At 42.0% G+C, this 18203-nt stretch overlaps 1 protein-coding gene across 1 annotated transcript in view; it reads right to left on the bottom strand.

Annotated features, from left to right (window-relative positions):
- VIRMA (vir like m6A methyltransferase associated) overlaps window positions 1-18203 on the bottom strand; it is a 39025-nt gene that overhangs the window by 6752 nt on the left and 14070 nt on the right. Inside the window, exons 9-20 of the mRNA XM_075582709.1 lie at window positions 16303-16794; window positions 14857-15011; window positions 13923-14005; window positions 11677-11770; window positions 10480-11024; window positions 8930-9165; window positions 7613-7862; window positions 5669-5886; window positions 4455-4587; window positions 3263-3412; window positions 2818-2978; window positions 1647-1743 (exon numbers count right to left, since the gene is read on the bottom strand). Coding sequence (XP_075438824.1) covers window positions 1647-1743; window positions 2818-2978; window positions 3263-3412; window positions 4455-4587; window positions 5669-5886; window positions 7613-7862; window positions 8930-9165; window positions 10480-11024; window positions 11677-11770; window positions 13923-14005; window positions 14857-15011; window positions 16303-16794 — 2614 coding nt within the window. The remainder of the gene's footprint in view (window positions 1-1646; window positions 1744-2817; window positions 2979-3262; window positions 3413-4454; window positions 4588-5668; window positions 5887-7612; window positions 7863-8929; window positions 9166-10479; window positions 11025-11676; window positions 11771-13922; window positions 14006-14856; window positions 15012-16302; window positions 16795-18203) is intronic.

Below are 18203 nucleotides of genomic sequence, written 5' to 3'. Positions count from 1 at the left end.
TTTCTGTGAGTGCTGGAGATACTTACCTTGCTATACTTTACTCAGACCTTACAAGATAACAATTCAAATAACAACAGCTTGGCATGGATGAATTACGCAGAGAAAACAGACCAACCAAAGCCGAGCGGTAAACTCATGTTTTCTATGCGTTATTCATTGATATGAAGGTGTTTTTATTTGAATTGTTATCCAAGGTTTGAGATGGGTGAACATACTGATGTCATGTTCACCACATCCCTCACTTGCATATTTTTTCTATGGTTGGGTGTGGCTAGTAATGTATTTAAGGTCTTACTCTGTGGTCTGTAGTTGCTCTTGAAAAAGGCCCCATTGGGAAGTCGAGACGTGGCGCTAGTAACGACATTTATTGTGCCATTTTTTTTTTTAACCTTTCTACATAGTACAGTTTAGTACATTAGCAGAAGCACCCTCTCCAATAATGTTGTATTATTACTGTTATTAATGTGCCCTGACTCCTATAGTATATATATTACCCACACATAGTGTCTTTGAATTCTTATTGTGTGTCCTGACCAGACACACACAGACACACACAGACACACAGACACAAAGACACACAGACACTAATGTGCTTGCGATTTATGCTTTTTTTTTAACTACACATTTAGAAATGTTATACTACACATTGTAGGGATCAAGGATTCAAATATCTATTTTAATTGCAAAGGTCAGTGCGCATTTATCAGGTTTAATTAATCAGTAGGGATATTTAATGTGCATATAATATATTCTGCTCCTTTAAAAACACACAGAATGGAAAGCCAAATAAAATGCAGCAATGTAAATATTGATCAGTATGTATATGTTGTTTAAATACTGTATTTGTGCTCCTAGCTTTAGCCTGGAGTATCATGCTGCAATGTGAAAAACGGACAACATAAATGAGAAAAAGCATGGCCAAATGACCCAAAACTAAAACAAAGGCCACTGATGCTCAGACATATTAGAGAGATGATGCTATTTGTGACGTGAGAAAATCTGTAGTTGGAAATATATATACACAACAAAAGACAGGGGTGCCCAATGCTACATCAAATTTGAAACATATATGTTTTGTCAATTTTGTCACTGTATACTATTACAGTGCAAAACATATGTTTTGTCAATTTGATGTAGCATTGGGCACCCCTGTCTTTTGTTGTATACATTTGCCACGCCTAGTAGCACTCATTTTGGCATAAATATATATTCATTATGTGGTGGGTGTAGGAGTTTGAGCTAACTGGGAATGTGTGTGTGTGTAAATATATGTACATTACAACAGCAGAAAGCACATGGTGGGACATGACGAATGTCAGAGAGCAACATACTCCTAACAATTGTTTTCTAAAGGAGGTTTAAATATTCAGTTTAATGCTACACTGATGTATCATCAGACAGAGTAACATGTATTTGTAGAGCACTACTAGTGCTGGATTAGCTGCCGACATTAGCAACTGGCTAAGGTAACAATCCCCACTTCAAAGCATCATAGGTTCTCAGAAAACACCACAATTACCACATATATAATAAACACAGGAATAAACAATTCCCACAGTAGCACGTGGTTTCAAAATAGTCAGCGTAAATGCAACATTCAATGCATTGTGGCTCTGCAATAGGAAAGTGATAAAGACTGTTTCTACCAGGTCTAGGTCTGCATCTGTGTCTTCAGCCTGGAACGGTGAAAATGACAAAGCCTTCAGCTGCTCGTCCATTACATCGGCCAATACGTACACAGTCCTAAAACGCAGAAAATTATTCAGGTCGTGAGTCCAATCGATTTATTTCTACATTGCTTAACTCCCGCTGTCATGGAGGGGCTTGCAACACATTACAAAATGTCAGTCTGACTGTAAGGAGGAGGGTGGGTGCACTCACTATTACACTGCAGATCTGCCATGGGTGCTCACTGAGCCCCACGAGTTGGGGTACAGCAAATCCTGGGGAAGAAAGAAGATGGCACTCCAGTGGTCCTGGAAAAAATGTTTTATTAGTGTCAAAACCTTTATACGACAAACATTTTTTGCCAATACCACTGAAGTGACAGTTCTTTGTTCCCAGGATTTCCTGACTGTAAGGCTTGCAGGATCGCTATGAAACCGGCCATTCTGCACAGTTCTTTCCCAATGTGTGTATTAAGTACACAACACACACACACGTTTCTTTTTACTTTTGACAATATCCATGATGGCAGAAAACTATTTTTTTTAATTAATCAAAGGTGCGTATGTGATTATCTTATTGCTTTTAAGATAGGAAGATGAATGTGCTGAATTTCATGTGCTTGCCAACAAACCAGGAAGGAGTATTTAACAACTCACGTTCTTTATAAAATATATATTTTAGCTAAAAAATAAAAAAAAACTATCCCTGCATGCAGAGGAAACGTAAATGTAAACACAAGCACAGACTGCTATGCAGTGTACTTGCAAGCTTGCCGTATCATATATTGTGAATTTCAATCCTTGTGTAGTCTCTGCAAATTTAGCTCAAGTTTAATATCTTCAAGAGATTGGGGAGATTGGGGAAAAAAAACTATTTACTCCTAGAAATATTTAGAATCGAACCATAAAAACCCTGTTGCTGTTTAGTAGTGATACAGTAACAGGATGTAAAGTATATTTAAATACAGCAACAGCATTATATGCTTATGTTAAGCAGAGAATATTTTATACAATTCCCCCCCCCCAAAAAAATTGCAAATGTGTGACGTAATGGACAATAAATCTTAAGGGCCTGCAAACACTTGGGCTGTGTCAGTAATCAGTAGCAAAGCATATAGATGTGGCTGATACCGCGTGTTCTGTGGATTACCTGTTGTTGAACAGATTCTGCAGAGACTCCGTCACAGACAGAATGGGTTCCACATCCAGGTCACTCAGAGGCAAAGGATCCTTGGCAGATTCCAGTATCTGCCTGAAACTCGCCACATTGTCCAATAAAGACTCCAGGCTTTCATCTTCTTTTAACTGCTTCTGCAAATCAGAACACGGACAACATTCACACTCGTACATAACTAAAACACTGTGATCGTCAAGCCTGAGCATGAATATGCCGATTGGATGGTTAAAATGCATTGGAAAACGTGAATATCAAAAATTCCGGTAAATTTAATGGTCAGTCTAAGGTTTAGACCAAAATAAAATACAGACCAATTACAGTGTAATCACCTGCTCTAGACAAGACCAGTATAAAGGGTTGCACACAAGGGAGGCAGTCCAATTTTGCGACTGGTTTTGCAGAGAATACCCAAACCTACCAAAACATGCTTCTCCAAATCTAGAAGCAGATTCTTCGCAGTCTCCTCTTTGCTCAGAAGTAGGTGTTTCACCTCCGCAGCGCTAAGTCCCAGCGTCTTCAAAGGATGAGATACGTCTACTTCCATCATTCCTCCCTCTTCCCCGCAGCCCTGAAATTCAGCAAATGGCAAACGAGACGATTAGACTAAGTCAAATTGTTTTAATTTCAAGTTTAATTGAAGGAATTTTTTTGATATTATATACAACGCACACACAAAATTGTGTGTGAATGAATCGGACACCTTGTGAGAATTTCTACATGGGGAAGAAAATGAGGGCTTGTAATTGTACAGGTATATTTGTATATTTGAAAACACGGTTCACTTTTCGCATGGACAGTTCAAATCTCAGTGCAACCTCCTTGTGACGGAGCTCAAAATGTTATCGCTGCAAAAAAAAAATAAAGTCTTGGCGGCAGAGACTTAACGTGCTACAGACAGCACTGCATATGCCCGTAGCACTATAGAACAAGAAATCATTATTGCAGTGTGATTTACAGCACTAAACATCCACATAAAACTGTTCAAGTAATAATAACAAAACACTTGTTTGATTTCACAATATTTTAGAACAAGGCGACTCTAGGGCGGGCACAAATTTGCAGCAGACCTTCCAAACATGGATTACCTGGGCTATCCAGGACCAAAATACACAGCGGTCATTTGGATGTCTTTTCAGACCTTACAAGTCTCTTCTTTAGACGTTGGACATACAATGCCCCAATTAATTAAAATGGGCGTTCATTCAACCTTAAAATGTTTCAATGTGTCCTCTGGAGCCCCCTGGAGACCAGAGGGGCGCAATGCACTGCAGATCCTGCACTATGGGAAGTAGTAGTATAGCACAAGAGATCCATGCAATGTAAAGCTTCTCGCATATTGCAAATGTGTTACACAGAGCATACAGATGGTTACACCTAAATGAAAAATGTAATATGGGTAAGATCATTCTGTTCACTCCAAGAACTGTCAAGTAAATCTACTTAACCCTCTCAATACTAGAGGAGCCAGCAATGCATAGTCCGACAATGAAAGGGTTAAAAAGGCAGTGTCCTTACCAAATACACCAAATTAAAATACACTACTTGACCAAAAACTAGCCTACAATATTGAAACGACCAAGACGTGTTCCCGATTTATGATGGTTACTTGCCTCTGTGTCAGAGTTCAGAATCTGTCTCATGAAGTCCAGGAATGAAGAGGCCAATTCTCCAGTGTCTTTTCCAAAGGCAGAGACGATGCGCTTCAATAGGACGGCCAGAGCACTGTTGTTTTTCCTCAGGGAGCTGAGGTTAAAGGGAAGAGTGGTCCCATAAATTGGTCAAGTAGAAATAGCACTGTAACTACGTGATCATATTGTGAAGAACACTCAAGTGAACACTCTTCTGGCAGATGGAGCAATATTATATTTGCTCTAGGTAACAGAGCAGGTACAGACAGTTCTCAAGTGCAGGATTTCCTTGGGCTCCAGCACATATATTGTAAGCGTTACATTCTACTCAACGCATAACAACTTCATGTTACTCCCAAACCCAACGCCTCTACATAAATACGCCACATTCACATTGGAGATGTTAAACAAAGTGCTGCACAGAGCAGGCATTGAGCCAAAGTGATATTTTTGGACTTTGTGTATTTAACTTCTAACAATTATTTTTAGGTATGCATGAAATGGATATTAGAGCATTGAGATTTTCTGCTAAAATAATCAGCTTGCACTTAATTGTGAAATTATCTGTGAAATGATTGCACGCGGATGATGTGTTCATTGTGCAAAACATTACTCAGCAGACAGAATCTCAAAGAAGTCACAGAGGCAGGTGGGATAGAAGAGAGACAGCCCTGAGAAGAGGCCTTGCAATAGATCAGATCTTTGACAGCAGCTGTAGAGAAATAGCATTAAGAAGTAAAGTTTGCACTTAAAAGCGCAGTGAGATTTTCTACACTGTAAACTCTGAATATACTCAATGCAAATAATGTTAGACTGTGCATGCGTAAATGACAAAAAGCACTGGGTTGTCACACAATCAAATGGCAAAGCCAGTCTGTAAATGGGGTCCGAGACCCACTGCTCGATTGAGTTCTTGTTGGAAAGATGTCTCAAAGGGTCATCTGTACTGTGTGCGGCAAGAAAGATAATGTGCATATGTCACCATGAGTAGTACAGATATTGCCCTTTAGTGAAAAAATCAACTTATAAAGACTACAGATCAATGAATATTACAGTTGTAGGATTAAAAAACCCTTACTGTAAGATGAGGCAGGTACAAACTGTAAAACCGCGCTTTAGCGGCCTTCTCTAGCAGCTAAAAGGTTAGACAGGCGTATTTAGTGTTTAAGACAATAAGATAGGGCTTTCTTCTGTACCCCTTCAAGTAGTAGAAACCATAATCGTGCTCCGAGAGGAACATCATAGTTCTGATGCAGGTGAGCAGAGAAGTATAGCTGCTCTCATTGTTGGCCAAGGTCACCATTAAGCCGTCACAGATGGAAGTGAGAAGATCTTTGCTGGGCAACGCGTTGGAGAGCTGCTCTAACTCAGAAATGGGCGCTTCTCCCGGATTCGGCAAGATTAGGGCAATGTCCTAAAAAGGAAAAACATCAACATTAAAACAAATCATTTGGAACTCACGTAGAGCCTGTGACAGAAATCAATTACCCGTCCCTATATTATGTCTTGTATAATCTCTCTGTACAGCACTGCTTAAATTAGCTGGTGCCAAGTAAAATTACAATGCAATGATATCTTTTATGTCGGTGATGGTGGTAAGCTGAACAAGAAGCTCCATTTTTTAAAAATAAAAAATATCTTCGCTTTTCATTGCAATATGTCGAAGAATATTTAACTTTTCGTTAACACCTTTTACCTACATTCTTTTAGTAATATATGGTTTGTATTCAAATGAGAAAAATAAAAGGCAAATATGATCAGATAAGATTGAATAAGTTGAATACAGGTAGTCCTCGCTATCCAACGTTGCACTTTACAACGAATGGCATATCCAACGCTTATATAATGCAACCCTATGGGCTGTTTTTCGACGCCGGAATGCGTTATCCGACGCCTGAACGAGTTATCCAACGCTCACCGCCACTGATTAACATGGGACTCACTTTACAACTGTTTCACTATCCAAAGCTACTTCCAGAACGGATTCTGTTGGATAACCGAGGACTGCCTGTACCTTTAGCTATGTTGTTTGGGTCTGTATGTCTTAGCTATAGTAACAGTGGATCATTCAGCATACATTAAAATCTTTACCACAATAATAATGGATCCTTCTGTGTTTTAGCTATTTTTGGCAACAAATGAAATACGCCAACTACACTTTACACAGCATTCACACCCACTTTCCTTTTACTATTAATTCTTATAACGTTCTGCAAAAAGGTGATGCTCATTTTAATCTTTTTAATGGAGGACACAGATTGTTTACATTTCTTCTCAATACTTTTCCAATCTTTATTTTAAGAATATGCGGGAAAATGAAGCTTCCCCTGAACGTATGGAAAATTTGGTATTGGGTTATTTCGGGTCCGCTGCTGTGGAAGAGACCTGGATACAAAAAATAAAAAAACAACATATGTTGGGGAAAACAAATTAGGTGGGGAAAAAAACCTCCTCTGAATGTGTGGCCAACACAGACTGAAAAAACAATGCAGTTTCCCAAGTGAGATACCAAGCAGGACGCTACACAGAGTTCTTAGTGCAGTCTCTTACATTTAATAGAGCAGTGAAGAATACAACGTTTCAGGTACCGTATGGACCTTTGATCATGATCAAAAGGTCCACATGGGACCGGAAACATATTCTTCACTGCTCTCTAATAAATAGAAGAGACTGCACTAAGAATTGTGAGTCGGGTCCTGCTTAGTAGCTCAATTGGGAAACGCTGTTGCATTGTTTTTTCAGACATATGGACACCACCATTGGAAACGGGAAAGGAAATGCAGACTGTTGAAGACTAGGGATGAAGGCGCGGCTCAGTGAGTAAAGGCACCGACGCTGAAAACAATGACTCAGTTTGAAGCAGGGGAGTCTGGTTCAAATACTCGTGTCAGCTCTTGGTAACCTTGAGCAAGTCACTTTGTTATAAAAAAAAAAAACGCAAGATTTGGTGCTCGAGCACAACTGGTGAACCAGGTGTTTTTCTTTATCAGCAAGTTAACTTTAACAGTACAGAGGGGACCAGAAACTCATGACAGAAATGAGGTGCTGGCCCCTTTGGCATTAAAACAATGATAGGATCCTTAACGTCAACGTCTCACACATAGACGTATGTACAACATGGACAGTAAAGTGTACTGTACCTGGTCACAGAGGTACTGCACAATGGATGTGACGTATTCAGCACACTGTTGGTGAATGACATTGTCATCTGAAGATTGCATCAAAGTCAGCAGGTCTTGAAATATCTCTGCATAGCGTTCTTCACCTTTACTTCCATTTATCAGGTGTAATATAGCAACTTTACAGGCTCTGTGCGCAGTCAGTGAATCGAGAAGAGCAAGCAGTCGTGCAGTCTGACCAGTGTATTGTTTCTCCTTATCTTCTGGACCACTGAAACAACACATTCCTCTAAGCTCAGTTCAAAAAGGACAATAATAAAACTATGCAAGACAGCCATGCCTTAGAAAATGAATAAAGGACATCTTCTAATAGCCTAGTATACAGGGTCTGTTTCCTGAATTCTGAGATGGTTCGTATGGGTTGCACGCTGGGCAAAGCATTAAACGGTAGTAGTACAGTCAGAGTAAGAAGGTGCAGATCCATTAAGAATAAATGATTGAAGATCAAAGTTCTAGCCGTTGCATTGCTTCTGGAGAAGTGTAGATTTGTTGTCCGTTGCGATACCTTGTATTGTACAAACATGACAATGGTTCATATAAAGCATACTGTATAGAGTTTTATATTTGTTAAGCAGCTCTACGCCTTTAAGCACCTTAGGACCCATGGAATGGGTAATTAGGTGCCTATAAGGCTTTGCTCTACTTGGTAAATATGCCCTGTAAGATAATAGCAATAATAATGAATGGCGCAAAAAAATTTAATAATATGGTGGCCAGCCACACCTCCCCTATTCCAACACCTACCAAATGTAGTTCTTGCAAATATTCCATCCTTTCACCATCCACGTGGCGACTACCCAAGGTCCATCTCCGACCCTGCAGATTCTTTAAGTACACTATATGTGCTTCTTTCCCTCTCTGCTGCTATAGTACGATTTGAAAGCTCTTCATTTTAATTTAATCTATTGAAAACTATTGTTTATTCATTAAAAGGTAGATTGGATTTGAAATACAATGAAACCTCGCATCCATTTTTAACATAGCTTCATAACTCAAGGTCTGTTTAAATTGATTTCAGATGAGGCCCAGCACCAGAAAACTAATACAATTACAAATACTGAATGGCATTCATTGGCGGTCAGTTTGGAGCTTATGACTAACTAATAGAATGCAGTAAATGATGATTTCAAGGCTGCAGGAATAATGACTTGCAATGAGTTATACACAACTTACTATAGCTAAAGAATAATGTGAGAGAACAGACTACTAAATTCTGCATGTACGAAAAGAAAAAATTAAAACCGTAATAACTTGGCTACTTCATTATATTCGAGATACCTCTGCAGATCTTCCATAATGAGGTCAAGTACAGTACGCATGATCAGGAGTGCGGTAGGTGAGGCCAAGTCACAGAGCTGTACACAGATGCGTCTGATCATATGCTGCAGAGGCTGACAGGAGGTCCCAGTGAAAGACCTCACAATGTCCTGGAGAAGTTTGGATTGTACATGCAGGTGTATGCTCCACAGCTTCCTGGTGTTCAGAGCCACGGCAATGTCCTGAGATGCAATGGCCTAAGTAAAACAACAAGAGGACTCGGGAATTTGTCTTTCGTACAAGGTCATAACAGATACATTTTTTTCCCCCCGGCAGTATTCATCGTTCTTGTGAACTCTATCACGAGCAGCACTGAATATACTTTTAGCATTAGATGACCAAACTATTTAATTGCCATATATAACTAAACTCATGTGCCTTAAATTCCATTATGAACAAAAATACAAAATCACTCAGTTGAGGATCTCCAAGTCTTTTGCTAAACAATACCGCAGTATCTTCTGAAAATACCAGAGATAATTCAAACAAGGGAACCAATTTTATCATTGCGTGCACATTACTATGGTACTGACGATATGGATTTGCAGGGCGTTTCTATAGCAGCCAACAGCTATACATGCAACCTTATGCAGAGAGGAGCCGCTCACATCGGTCTCGTTAAATTGAAATTAAGGGAGTCAATATGGTGCCGACTACATTAGAAGTAAATATGATGTGGAGTCTCAGCATCTATATATGACAGAACTTGGGGTTATATTTAGTAAGTGGGGCTATTCCACAAAAACACCTTACTGCCCATGCACAAAGAAATATAGGCCTTGTGTCTACTTAGGGCTCCTCATATGAATGAGCAATTTGGTGGGGGCTGTAGGAGCAGTAAGGAGAAATGATGTCATGCATTAAATAGCAGAAGATGTATAAAAGTCTTCCTCTCCAATCAATGCAGTTATGTTGTTTTGCATCAGTTACATCTGACAGATTTGTGAAGCTATTAAGATACCATAGTCGGCAATGCTGGTGCCAGCTGATGCTAGAGTATGTGTGTGCAATGCATCATGTCGAACCAATCTGATATATTTGACCAGAACATTTGAAGATTTCTGTTAGTGACTCCTTGGCTCAGATTAGAGCGGTCACGTTCGCAGGTGGCTTATGCCACGTAGAGCAATGAAGATGGACTTCATTGCATTCATGTCACAGACAGACTGAAACTAGCAGTGGTGCCAAGTACATTTCTTAAATGGCCTGTACCATGTTTGTGGCACCCACAGTCCTTAGTGGCATTGAATAAATTGGAGGTTTATTTCTTTATTCTCAAGAAATAAACATGGCTGCCAGGAAAACCTTTTCCAGTAAACCAATATAAAGCCAAGAATGGGAAAAGTCATATAAAAAAAAGGGGGTGTGGGGTGTGGAGGGGGGCTAAATCTTCTGCTGCCATCATAATTAATTTTAACCACTGCTGCCATTGTGTTTTAATTTTAAAACCTCAGTACAGGGAGTGCCACAAAACTTGCATGTATTCACAGCATTCAAATTGGGAGCGTTACCTGTGTAGTCTGCATGGGAAGGGGTAAAGGCAGCAACTCTGACAGTATAATAAGCCCAGAGAAGAAGCCTTCAGGGAGTTTTAAGATGGAGGTGAGGACCTCTTTGAGCATCAATGACCAGGTATTGTTGGCTAGCGTTTCCTCAGAGATGGTAAGCTGTTCGTTGACTCCTTGGGTAAAGGTCAGTAAGATGTCTATGATATCGCTTTGAATTCTCTGCTCATCCCCATCCAGGTGGCCCGAGAGGGGTATCGAACACAGAAGCATGTGCAAGGTGACCAGCGTCAATGGAACTCGCATGTCCTTAAATGCAAAGGAGCCACCTCGCAAAAGCTCAGTCAACATGGTCTTCAGCAACGAGAGCGTGCAGCGAGCCACAGAGACGGTGATGGCTTTAGACAGCGTGGTCCCCAGGTTGACGTGGAGTCTCCACGGCTGGATGAGGACGCTGTTCATTTTTTGCAGGATACGGATGAAGGTGTCCAGACCTTCGGCAGAGAAGAGCTGAATGACAGCCAGGTTCCACTTCAGATCTTTCTGCTGACCTGCAATAAGTCAGAGAAGTTAACAGAGAAGGCCATTTTCTAAACGTTGTCCAAGTTCTTCTTGCGGAAGTCTTGGCTTGCAAAATGTAACAGCTGTGCTGTAAGAAGAGGTTTTTGCACCTTTCACCATATGGGACATTACCCGTCTCCTAATTAATAATATAATGGTAATTACCCATGCCAAACTAGATTTCTCTAACCGTAGCAGTACCTTGTGAATTAGTAACTTTAAGACTACTGTAAGTCAGCTTGGATGGCCTTATGGTTCAGGCTGCCAACACAAGCTTTGCTGAAACGGCAGAATCTTTGTTTTGGCGTAACACACAGACACACACACAAAGACACACACACGCACACGCACCTTTGAACCAGAAGTGGCTGTGCACACTTTAGGTTGTTAAACAAGCCATTGTTAAGATAGCCTCTGATGCCTTTTCCACTTAATACAGCATCTAATTTATTACTTAAAAAAAAAAAACCCTCAAGAAAAACCTCTTAAGATCATCACCTGTGTGTTACAACCAAACTGACAAATGTAAAAAAAAAAAAATGACAATTGTACTTGAGCACATTAACTCCCTGAGTGGCATTTGCAATTCGGATAATAAAGCCTCTGAACAGTAAAAAATAAAAATGATACGACATAATTCACCTTCAACAGGAGCTGGGGGACAAGCCACATGGCACAGGATACGGAGAGCGGTCAGGAGTCCAACGGCTTCTGGTGCCATCACATTGTCCAGATTCTACAAAGGGGGGGGGGGGGAAAGGATGAACACGGACACGAAAATAAATGTCAGATAAGCAAGGTAAAAACACCCTTTTCATGTTTTATCTTGCAGAAGTAGACTACAACTTTACAAAAGGTCAATGATCAGCAGTGGTGCTCAGGAGGGGGGCTCGACTACTGAAGAGGTCTTATAGACATGCACGAGTCTGCCAGATACAGCAGGAGGCCTGTGATGAGTTTACTGCACCTCTGCTTAACGCCAAGGGACTATTTGAATACATGCAAAGTAGCTTAATCTCAACAGTACCTCAATAACATTCCTGGTACGCGATTGGCCCTTTTGACGTTCATTTATATCATGGCCTATTGCTCTTTTCTTGGCTTTTCAGGCTGACAGCTCTGACTGAGAGGCTAGTCTGACAAACAGATACCGAGCCCCCTCCACTTCAGTTTCTGGCATCCAGGACCTGGCCATGTAATTGGCTCCTGTAGCAAATCGCATGACACAGAAGTGCCGGAGGTCCAGTAACACATGGGTACCGTCTATGCCTCAGCACTGTAAATGTTAATATAGGCAGTACTGTCTACTGTTTGTATTGTACAAGTTACCTTCATTTTTATTTTCTCCTCCTAATCACATTGAATAATGGAATTCTAGCAGCTCTCTCTTTTGGATGTCAAGACATGTTTTTGAGAACTCAAACAAATCCACCACTGCGGCCCGCATTGTAACTTAGCCGTAGACACAGCTTGTCGGAGTTGCTGTCATCTTTCCTCGAGTAGGTTCGTTCAGACGACTTCACGAAGTCAGTATGGACGGACTTCTCTGAAAAATGTGCCCATGCTTTCCCCCCCCCCCCATTTACTCTCTGAAGCCTAAATGTTCCCATCTGTTTGACATTCTGACACACGTGCAAGAAGAAACGTTGCACCGCTAAATCTTCACGCGTTGCAATGTCAGGCTGCGCATGGTGAAACCAGGCGACATATAATGTCAACACTTTGGATACAGCCAAATGTAGGTGGTCCTGAACCCACACACACTGCTTCTGTTTGTGTCAATATCTGTCACAGAATTGGACAGCAGATAAGAAGCTCTTGGCCCACAGGGTTTGCTCAACAACCTCAGACCTCATTTGCTCCTCGGCTTGCGTTCATATTTAGGTTAGCCTTAATTAATTATAATAACGAGAATGGTTTGTTCTTGTATAGCGCTGCTAGTTTTACGTAGCGCTTTACAGAGACATTTTGCAGGCACAGTCCCTGCCCCGTGGAGCTTACAATCTATGTTTTTGGTGCCTGAGGCACAGACTTGCCCAAGGTCACAAGGAGCCGACACCGGGAATTGAACCAGGTTCCCCTGCCTCAAACTCGGTTGCCACTGAGCCGCTCCTTCTCCATAGGTCTATTCCAAGCATGCTTGAATTCTCTTAGACCAACTGTTTAGAACGGTTAGACCAGCCTCCTGAGGAAGTGTCATTCTGACACGAAACGCGTCGCGGTGAGGTCATAGGCAGCGACGGAGGGCTCGTGACGACGGACTCCAGAAGTTGCGCACGCATACACACCCATCAGGGCTCCGTTGAAGGCATTGGGCTGGCTGATAATCATCACGTAAGCCCCCATTCCCCAAGATCTTTGAATTCAACGAGTGCCTTGGGTTACTGAGGCTTGCCCTCTGGTAGTGTTGTGTGATTCATTGGATATTATGATCCGGTCTTAATTTTAAGTATGTTGTACATGTATTAGTGTACATATAAATTGTGTTTGGTAGTACATACTGTCTTTGTGTCTTTTCTCATGCGCACACTAATTCCATTTCAAGACTCCCTATTAAACAGGGCGTGGTCTTTTTATAAGTTGGCACCATTGTAATCGGTTTATTTACTTGGACCAACTTACTATATAAAGCACAATGTTCAATTTCAGCGGTGGTTAAAAAGGATCTCTTAATGTAAAGAGGAAGGGAAGAAATTGCAACATTTACAAGCAAGTCTTGTATACAAATCTATTGCGCAGTATCTTTTTCTACATTATTAACACAGTTCGGCTGATGAAATAAATCGTACGTTTTGGCAGATTTGCTTTCGGTGCCGGAGAGGTGCGCACTGGGAAACAACCGTTTCACACATTCTGCAATCAACAACTTAATGCGGAGTATCGCTCACCTGTTTCATATAATCAATCAAGCCAGGGATGCAGCTTATTTCAAATCGAATACTTTTTACAGGCTCAATCCATTTGGCAAGTTCTATCAAAACGAAAAAAAATGAAAATATTTTTAAAAACAAGGCTGTATAGAATAATAAAATAAAAAACACAAAATAAACTGGTCAACAAAAAAGTAGAATATTGTCAAATATTGATCAAACAGTTTAGCAGAGAAATGTATTTGAACAATAATCGTCACCAAAACAGAGTCTCCTTTATCATCTCCATAAGATCGCGCGTATTGTGCCCACGACGGGTGACGTCACCCGTCGCCACTAATGAAAGTTATATTTTGCTTTGCGGCGGCGGTGCGGGCCTCTGGGCATTTGATTTGTTGAGGGGCTGTGACACGTGGCGACAGCCCTTGAAAAATCAAATATTCCCGGCTTCCAAAGTCCGCGACGCAACGTCGCCCTTACTATAAGCGCTCGCGGCGGCGGCAATGTATTTGATTTTGGGCGGCGTCGAGTCGCCGTCACTATAAGCGCGGCCAAAGATATTTACGCTCTGTGAGTGTACCTTGTCCCTGCTGGTTTTAATACAATTGATATAAATATTGCACTATTGCTGTATATTTTTCATCATATGCTTCCGGTACCGCGTGTGCGTGCGTGTAAACGCTAAAGCTATAAACATTAATGGGAACAAGAGAAGCGAGCGGGGGAGGGTTTAACTTACAAAAAGGATAGGGAGACAAGAGGATTACGTAGACAAGGGGGGGGGGGGGGAAATGCAACTAAAGCAGAGAGGCTCTAACTACCAAGTAGGTGCCACAAGGTCTAGACGAGTGATAGGACAAGGGTAATAAGAGAAACCACATTTTGTAGTGGTCCTTGTAGTCTCACTAAGGCTGATGTCATTTCTAAATATCAGGTAATACCTGGCACCTACCTTGTAACTTTGCGTTGTTCTCATCCGCCTTGCAGAGCTTCAGTAGAGATGCCGAATGGTGCTCAAGTGTTTGGACATCATTGGAGGTCTGCACCACCAGCAGCACCAGCAAACAGGCGTAGTTATAGGCTACGGACTTCTTCGACTTGGTGTCCCTGCAACAGAAAATGACTCTTAAGTCTGAGCCAATCACTAGCAATACATTAAGATCCTGGTTTTATTCAGGCTGACCCTTATTGCACCTTGAACCACTTCAGTGATAGTGCCCTGACACCAAACGGTTACTGGTGATACCCTTCCAAAAAGGACAATCGTCAATTTATTTTTTCTATTTCTATGTACAAATCAAATACTGTACATTTAAATTCAATGGGCAGAAGAATTACAACACCTTCCGAGAATAAAGCAATTGTTTTTATGCATGTCTGAAACAAAAAGTAACTAAAAACAGATAAGTGCTACAACAATACAAAAATAAATGCTATCTTTGTATTCAGAATAATGTACATATTATCGCGCTTCTCCCTTTAGAAGTGTGCTGCTGGTAAAAGGATCGGCCTTACATACATGGAAAACAAAAGAACAGGTCCTGCGCTCCTACCAAATTGGGCTAAAAAACACTAGTGACATGTTTACATTTAGAACCTAAGTCTGTGACAAAGGAGTCATTTGGTCGCATCATTTGCTGAAAACATGATTCAAGCCGGCCAACCCCGTCAAGTTAACCTCCGTTTAGCAGGTACCTACGCTGAATACAAGTCATTTCTTAATGTCCTGTGAACCAAACTTTGTGCAATATGTGAAAATGCCTCGAAAAGCGTTAACTAAATGAAGCTTTGGCCAGCATTTACTTGCACCAAATCACAAAAGCATAAGCTTCATTTATTTAACCCCATCAGGGCATTTTCACACGTCACAAAGTTTAGTCCACAGGACAATAAGAAAGTGCATATATTCGGTGTAGGTACCTGCTAAACGTAGTCTACCTTCACTAGGTTTTGCCTGCCTGAATATCATGTTGTGATAAGATGCAACCACATGACTCCTTTGTCACACAGACTTCTGTAGGTTCTAAATGTAAACGTCTCTAGTATATTTTAGCCCAAATTGGTAGGAGGGCAGGATCTGTCCTTTTCTTTTCCATATTCAGAATAATGCCTTAATAAACCACTAAATAAAATCTCTTTATGTGCAAATATCAGTATACTATTAAACAGAAAATGTCACTTTGTGCACACAAATCTCCACTAAATTGTGCCTGCTTTGTAGACTCTCATCAGAGACCAGGTCTCAGGAAAGGGCAAGAGAACAACTACGGATCAGCCGAGAGGATGTTGTGTAATGAAGAAGACTACAGCTTTCCGAGGCCCTGCAAGGGAGAACGCAATTCGCTCATTTTTCAAAATGCTATTAAATCCACAAGGAGATAACCAGATGCATCATTACCCAAGACCTTCCTTAGAGCAAAACTCCATTAAAGTTATAAGGCACTGCAGGTTTTTGTCGAGGCTGAAGACATGGGCGACGGCCGATCTTCCTATGGGGTTGAAGCTAATGAGGTAAAGGCTGTGTAGGATCCCCAGCAGGTTAGCGTGGTCCGCCTCCTCGGTGCCTGTGCAGTGCTGAAAGTGGTGGAACAGCTCGGAGATATACTGAAGGGCCTGCGTGGCATGAAGGAGCCACAAGGCAAACGAGTCCTCGCTGGTTCCATCGGTCGTTAGGTTGTCCTCCGGGTCCTGGTCAGATGCCTGGCACAGTGCTCTGGCCAAGAGGTTCATTGCTTCGTTCTCAAATAAGAGGTAGAGGAGACCTTTCTGAGACTGTGCCAGGAACCGCAGTGTTTCTCGGATGGCCTGCACCACCCCGGGGTGCGCACTGGTCCCAGGAATCGAGAGGAGCAGGGTGGCAGATTCCAAAAACTGATGACTGTGAAGGAATCTGAGAAAACAAGTGGGAATTACGTTGGTAGGCGGAGGTAATAGATCAAAAACACACACACACACACCTACTGAGACATGACAAGTGCTATACACATGAGCCAATGTCAGAAATGTCAGATCTACTACGAGTTTGAGTAGATTGGTTACTACTGGGAGTAGAGAGATTTCCTGACCGCATTTGCTTGACTGTAAAAGCAAACCCATTCACGAGCTAGGATTTGACTTTCCGCAATGTTGTCCTAGCAGAGAACAGTATAATGAAATGCGAGGGTCTTATGATCTTCAGTAGTCGGTTGCAGGCTGCAGTATCACCTGCTCACAATTAGTAATGTTAGGTTTCCATGTGCTCGAGCATTACTGGGCTAGTCTCACCACCACAAAAAAAGCAGGAACAGCTACGACACTGTGGTTTTCCAGAATGTGGGGGGGAAAATAAATGACCTAATGAAGAGAATGATCACTATGAGATGCACAGTTCTGCCTATTCACCGACTGCCATGAACTGTGCCCATTTCTTCCCCAGTAATAATCAAATCACAGCGCTATAAATGCAGAGCAAGGGGATTGACCAGTGGTAACCCTTGCAGCCCTACTGTAGCAAGGATGCGCAAATTTTTGCGCTGCGCCCACCTGCCTGGCAGCCCCAGCGCTCGCGCCCCCCCTCCCCCTTTCCAGTGTACCGGCATCGCAGCGGCATTTGACGCGCGTTACCATGGTGACTCGTCCAGAAGCCGGCCGAATCCCGGTAAGTTGAAGTTGCAGAGGCTTCATGTGGTCCCCTGGCATTTAATGGAAATGCTTCGGGGAAGAGCGCTGGGCCTCTGCAACCGCCACTCCACCCCAAAAATATCCCACGACACCCACTTTGTGCCCCCCTGCTGTAGAGTACCACGTAGGAACAAACGAGAGAGAGAGGGTGGCGATGCTATAAAGCAGCAGTACAAGCTGCTGGTTTTTTTATATTTTATTTCCCCTTTAAAGCTGCAGTTCAAGCAATTACCTACATGTGTGTTTTTAATAAATCAGTTCTGTACTATGAAAAAAAACTTGTAGCATTAAAATAAAGAAAACATCCCCTTCCTCGTGACAGGCTCTGGCACACCCTTTTTGCCCTCTCTCTAGCAGTGCACCAATTGTATCTAGTGCCTGCCTGGTCACATGATGTTCCACACAGAACTTTGCATCTTGAGTAATCTTCTGCAGCCCTAACAGTGATATAAAGCAGCGGTGCGCAAAGTGGGGGGCGCGGGAGATTTTGCTGGGGGGGGGGCACGGGCGGTTGCAGAGGTCCCGCGCTCTTCCCCCAGAGATTTAAATTAAATGCCGGGGGGATCGCGTGAGGCCTCTGCAACTGTTTACTTACCGGGATTCAGACGCTCTGTGACGTGACGCCATGTGACGTGACAC

The sequence above is a fragment of the Ascaphus truei genome, chromosome 2 (genome assembly GCF_040206685.1).
Source record: "Ascaphus truei isolate aAscTru1 chromosome 2, aAscTru1.hap1, whole genome shotgun sequence".
NCBI lineage: Eukaryota > Metazoa > Chordata > Amphibia > Anura > Ascaphidae > Ascaphus > Ascaphus truei.
Note: the sequence above shows the minus strand (reverse complement) of the source record. Positions and strands in the feature narration are given on the sequence as shown.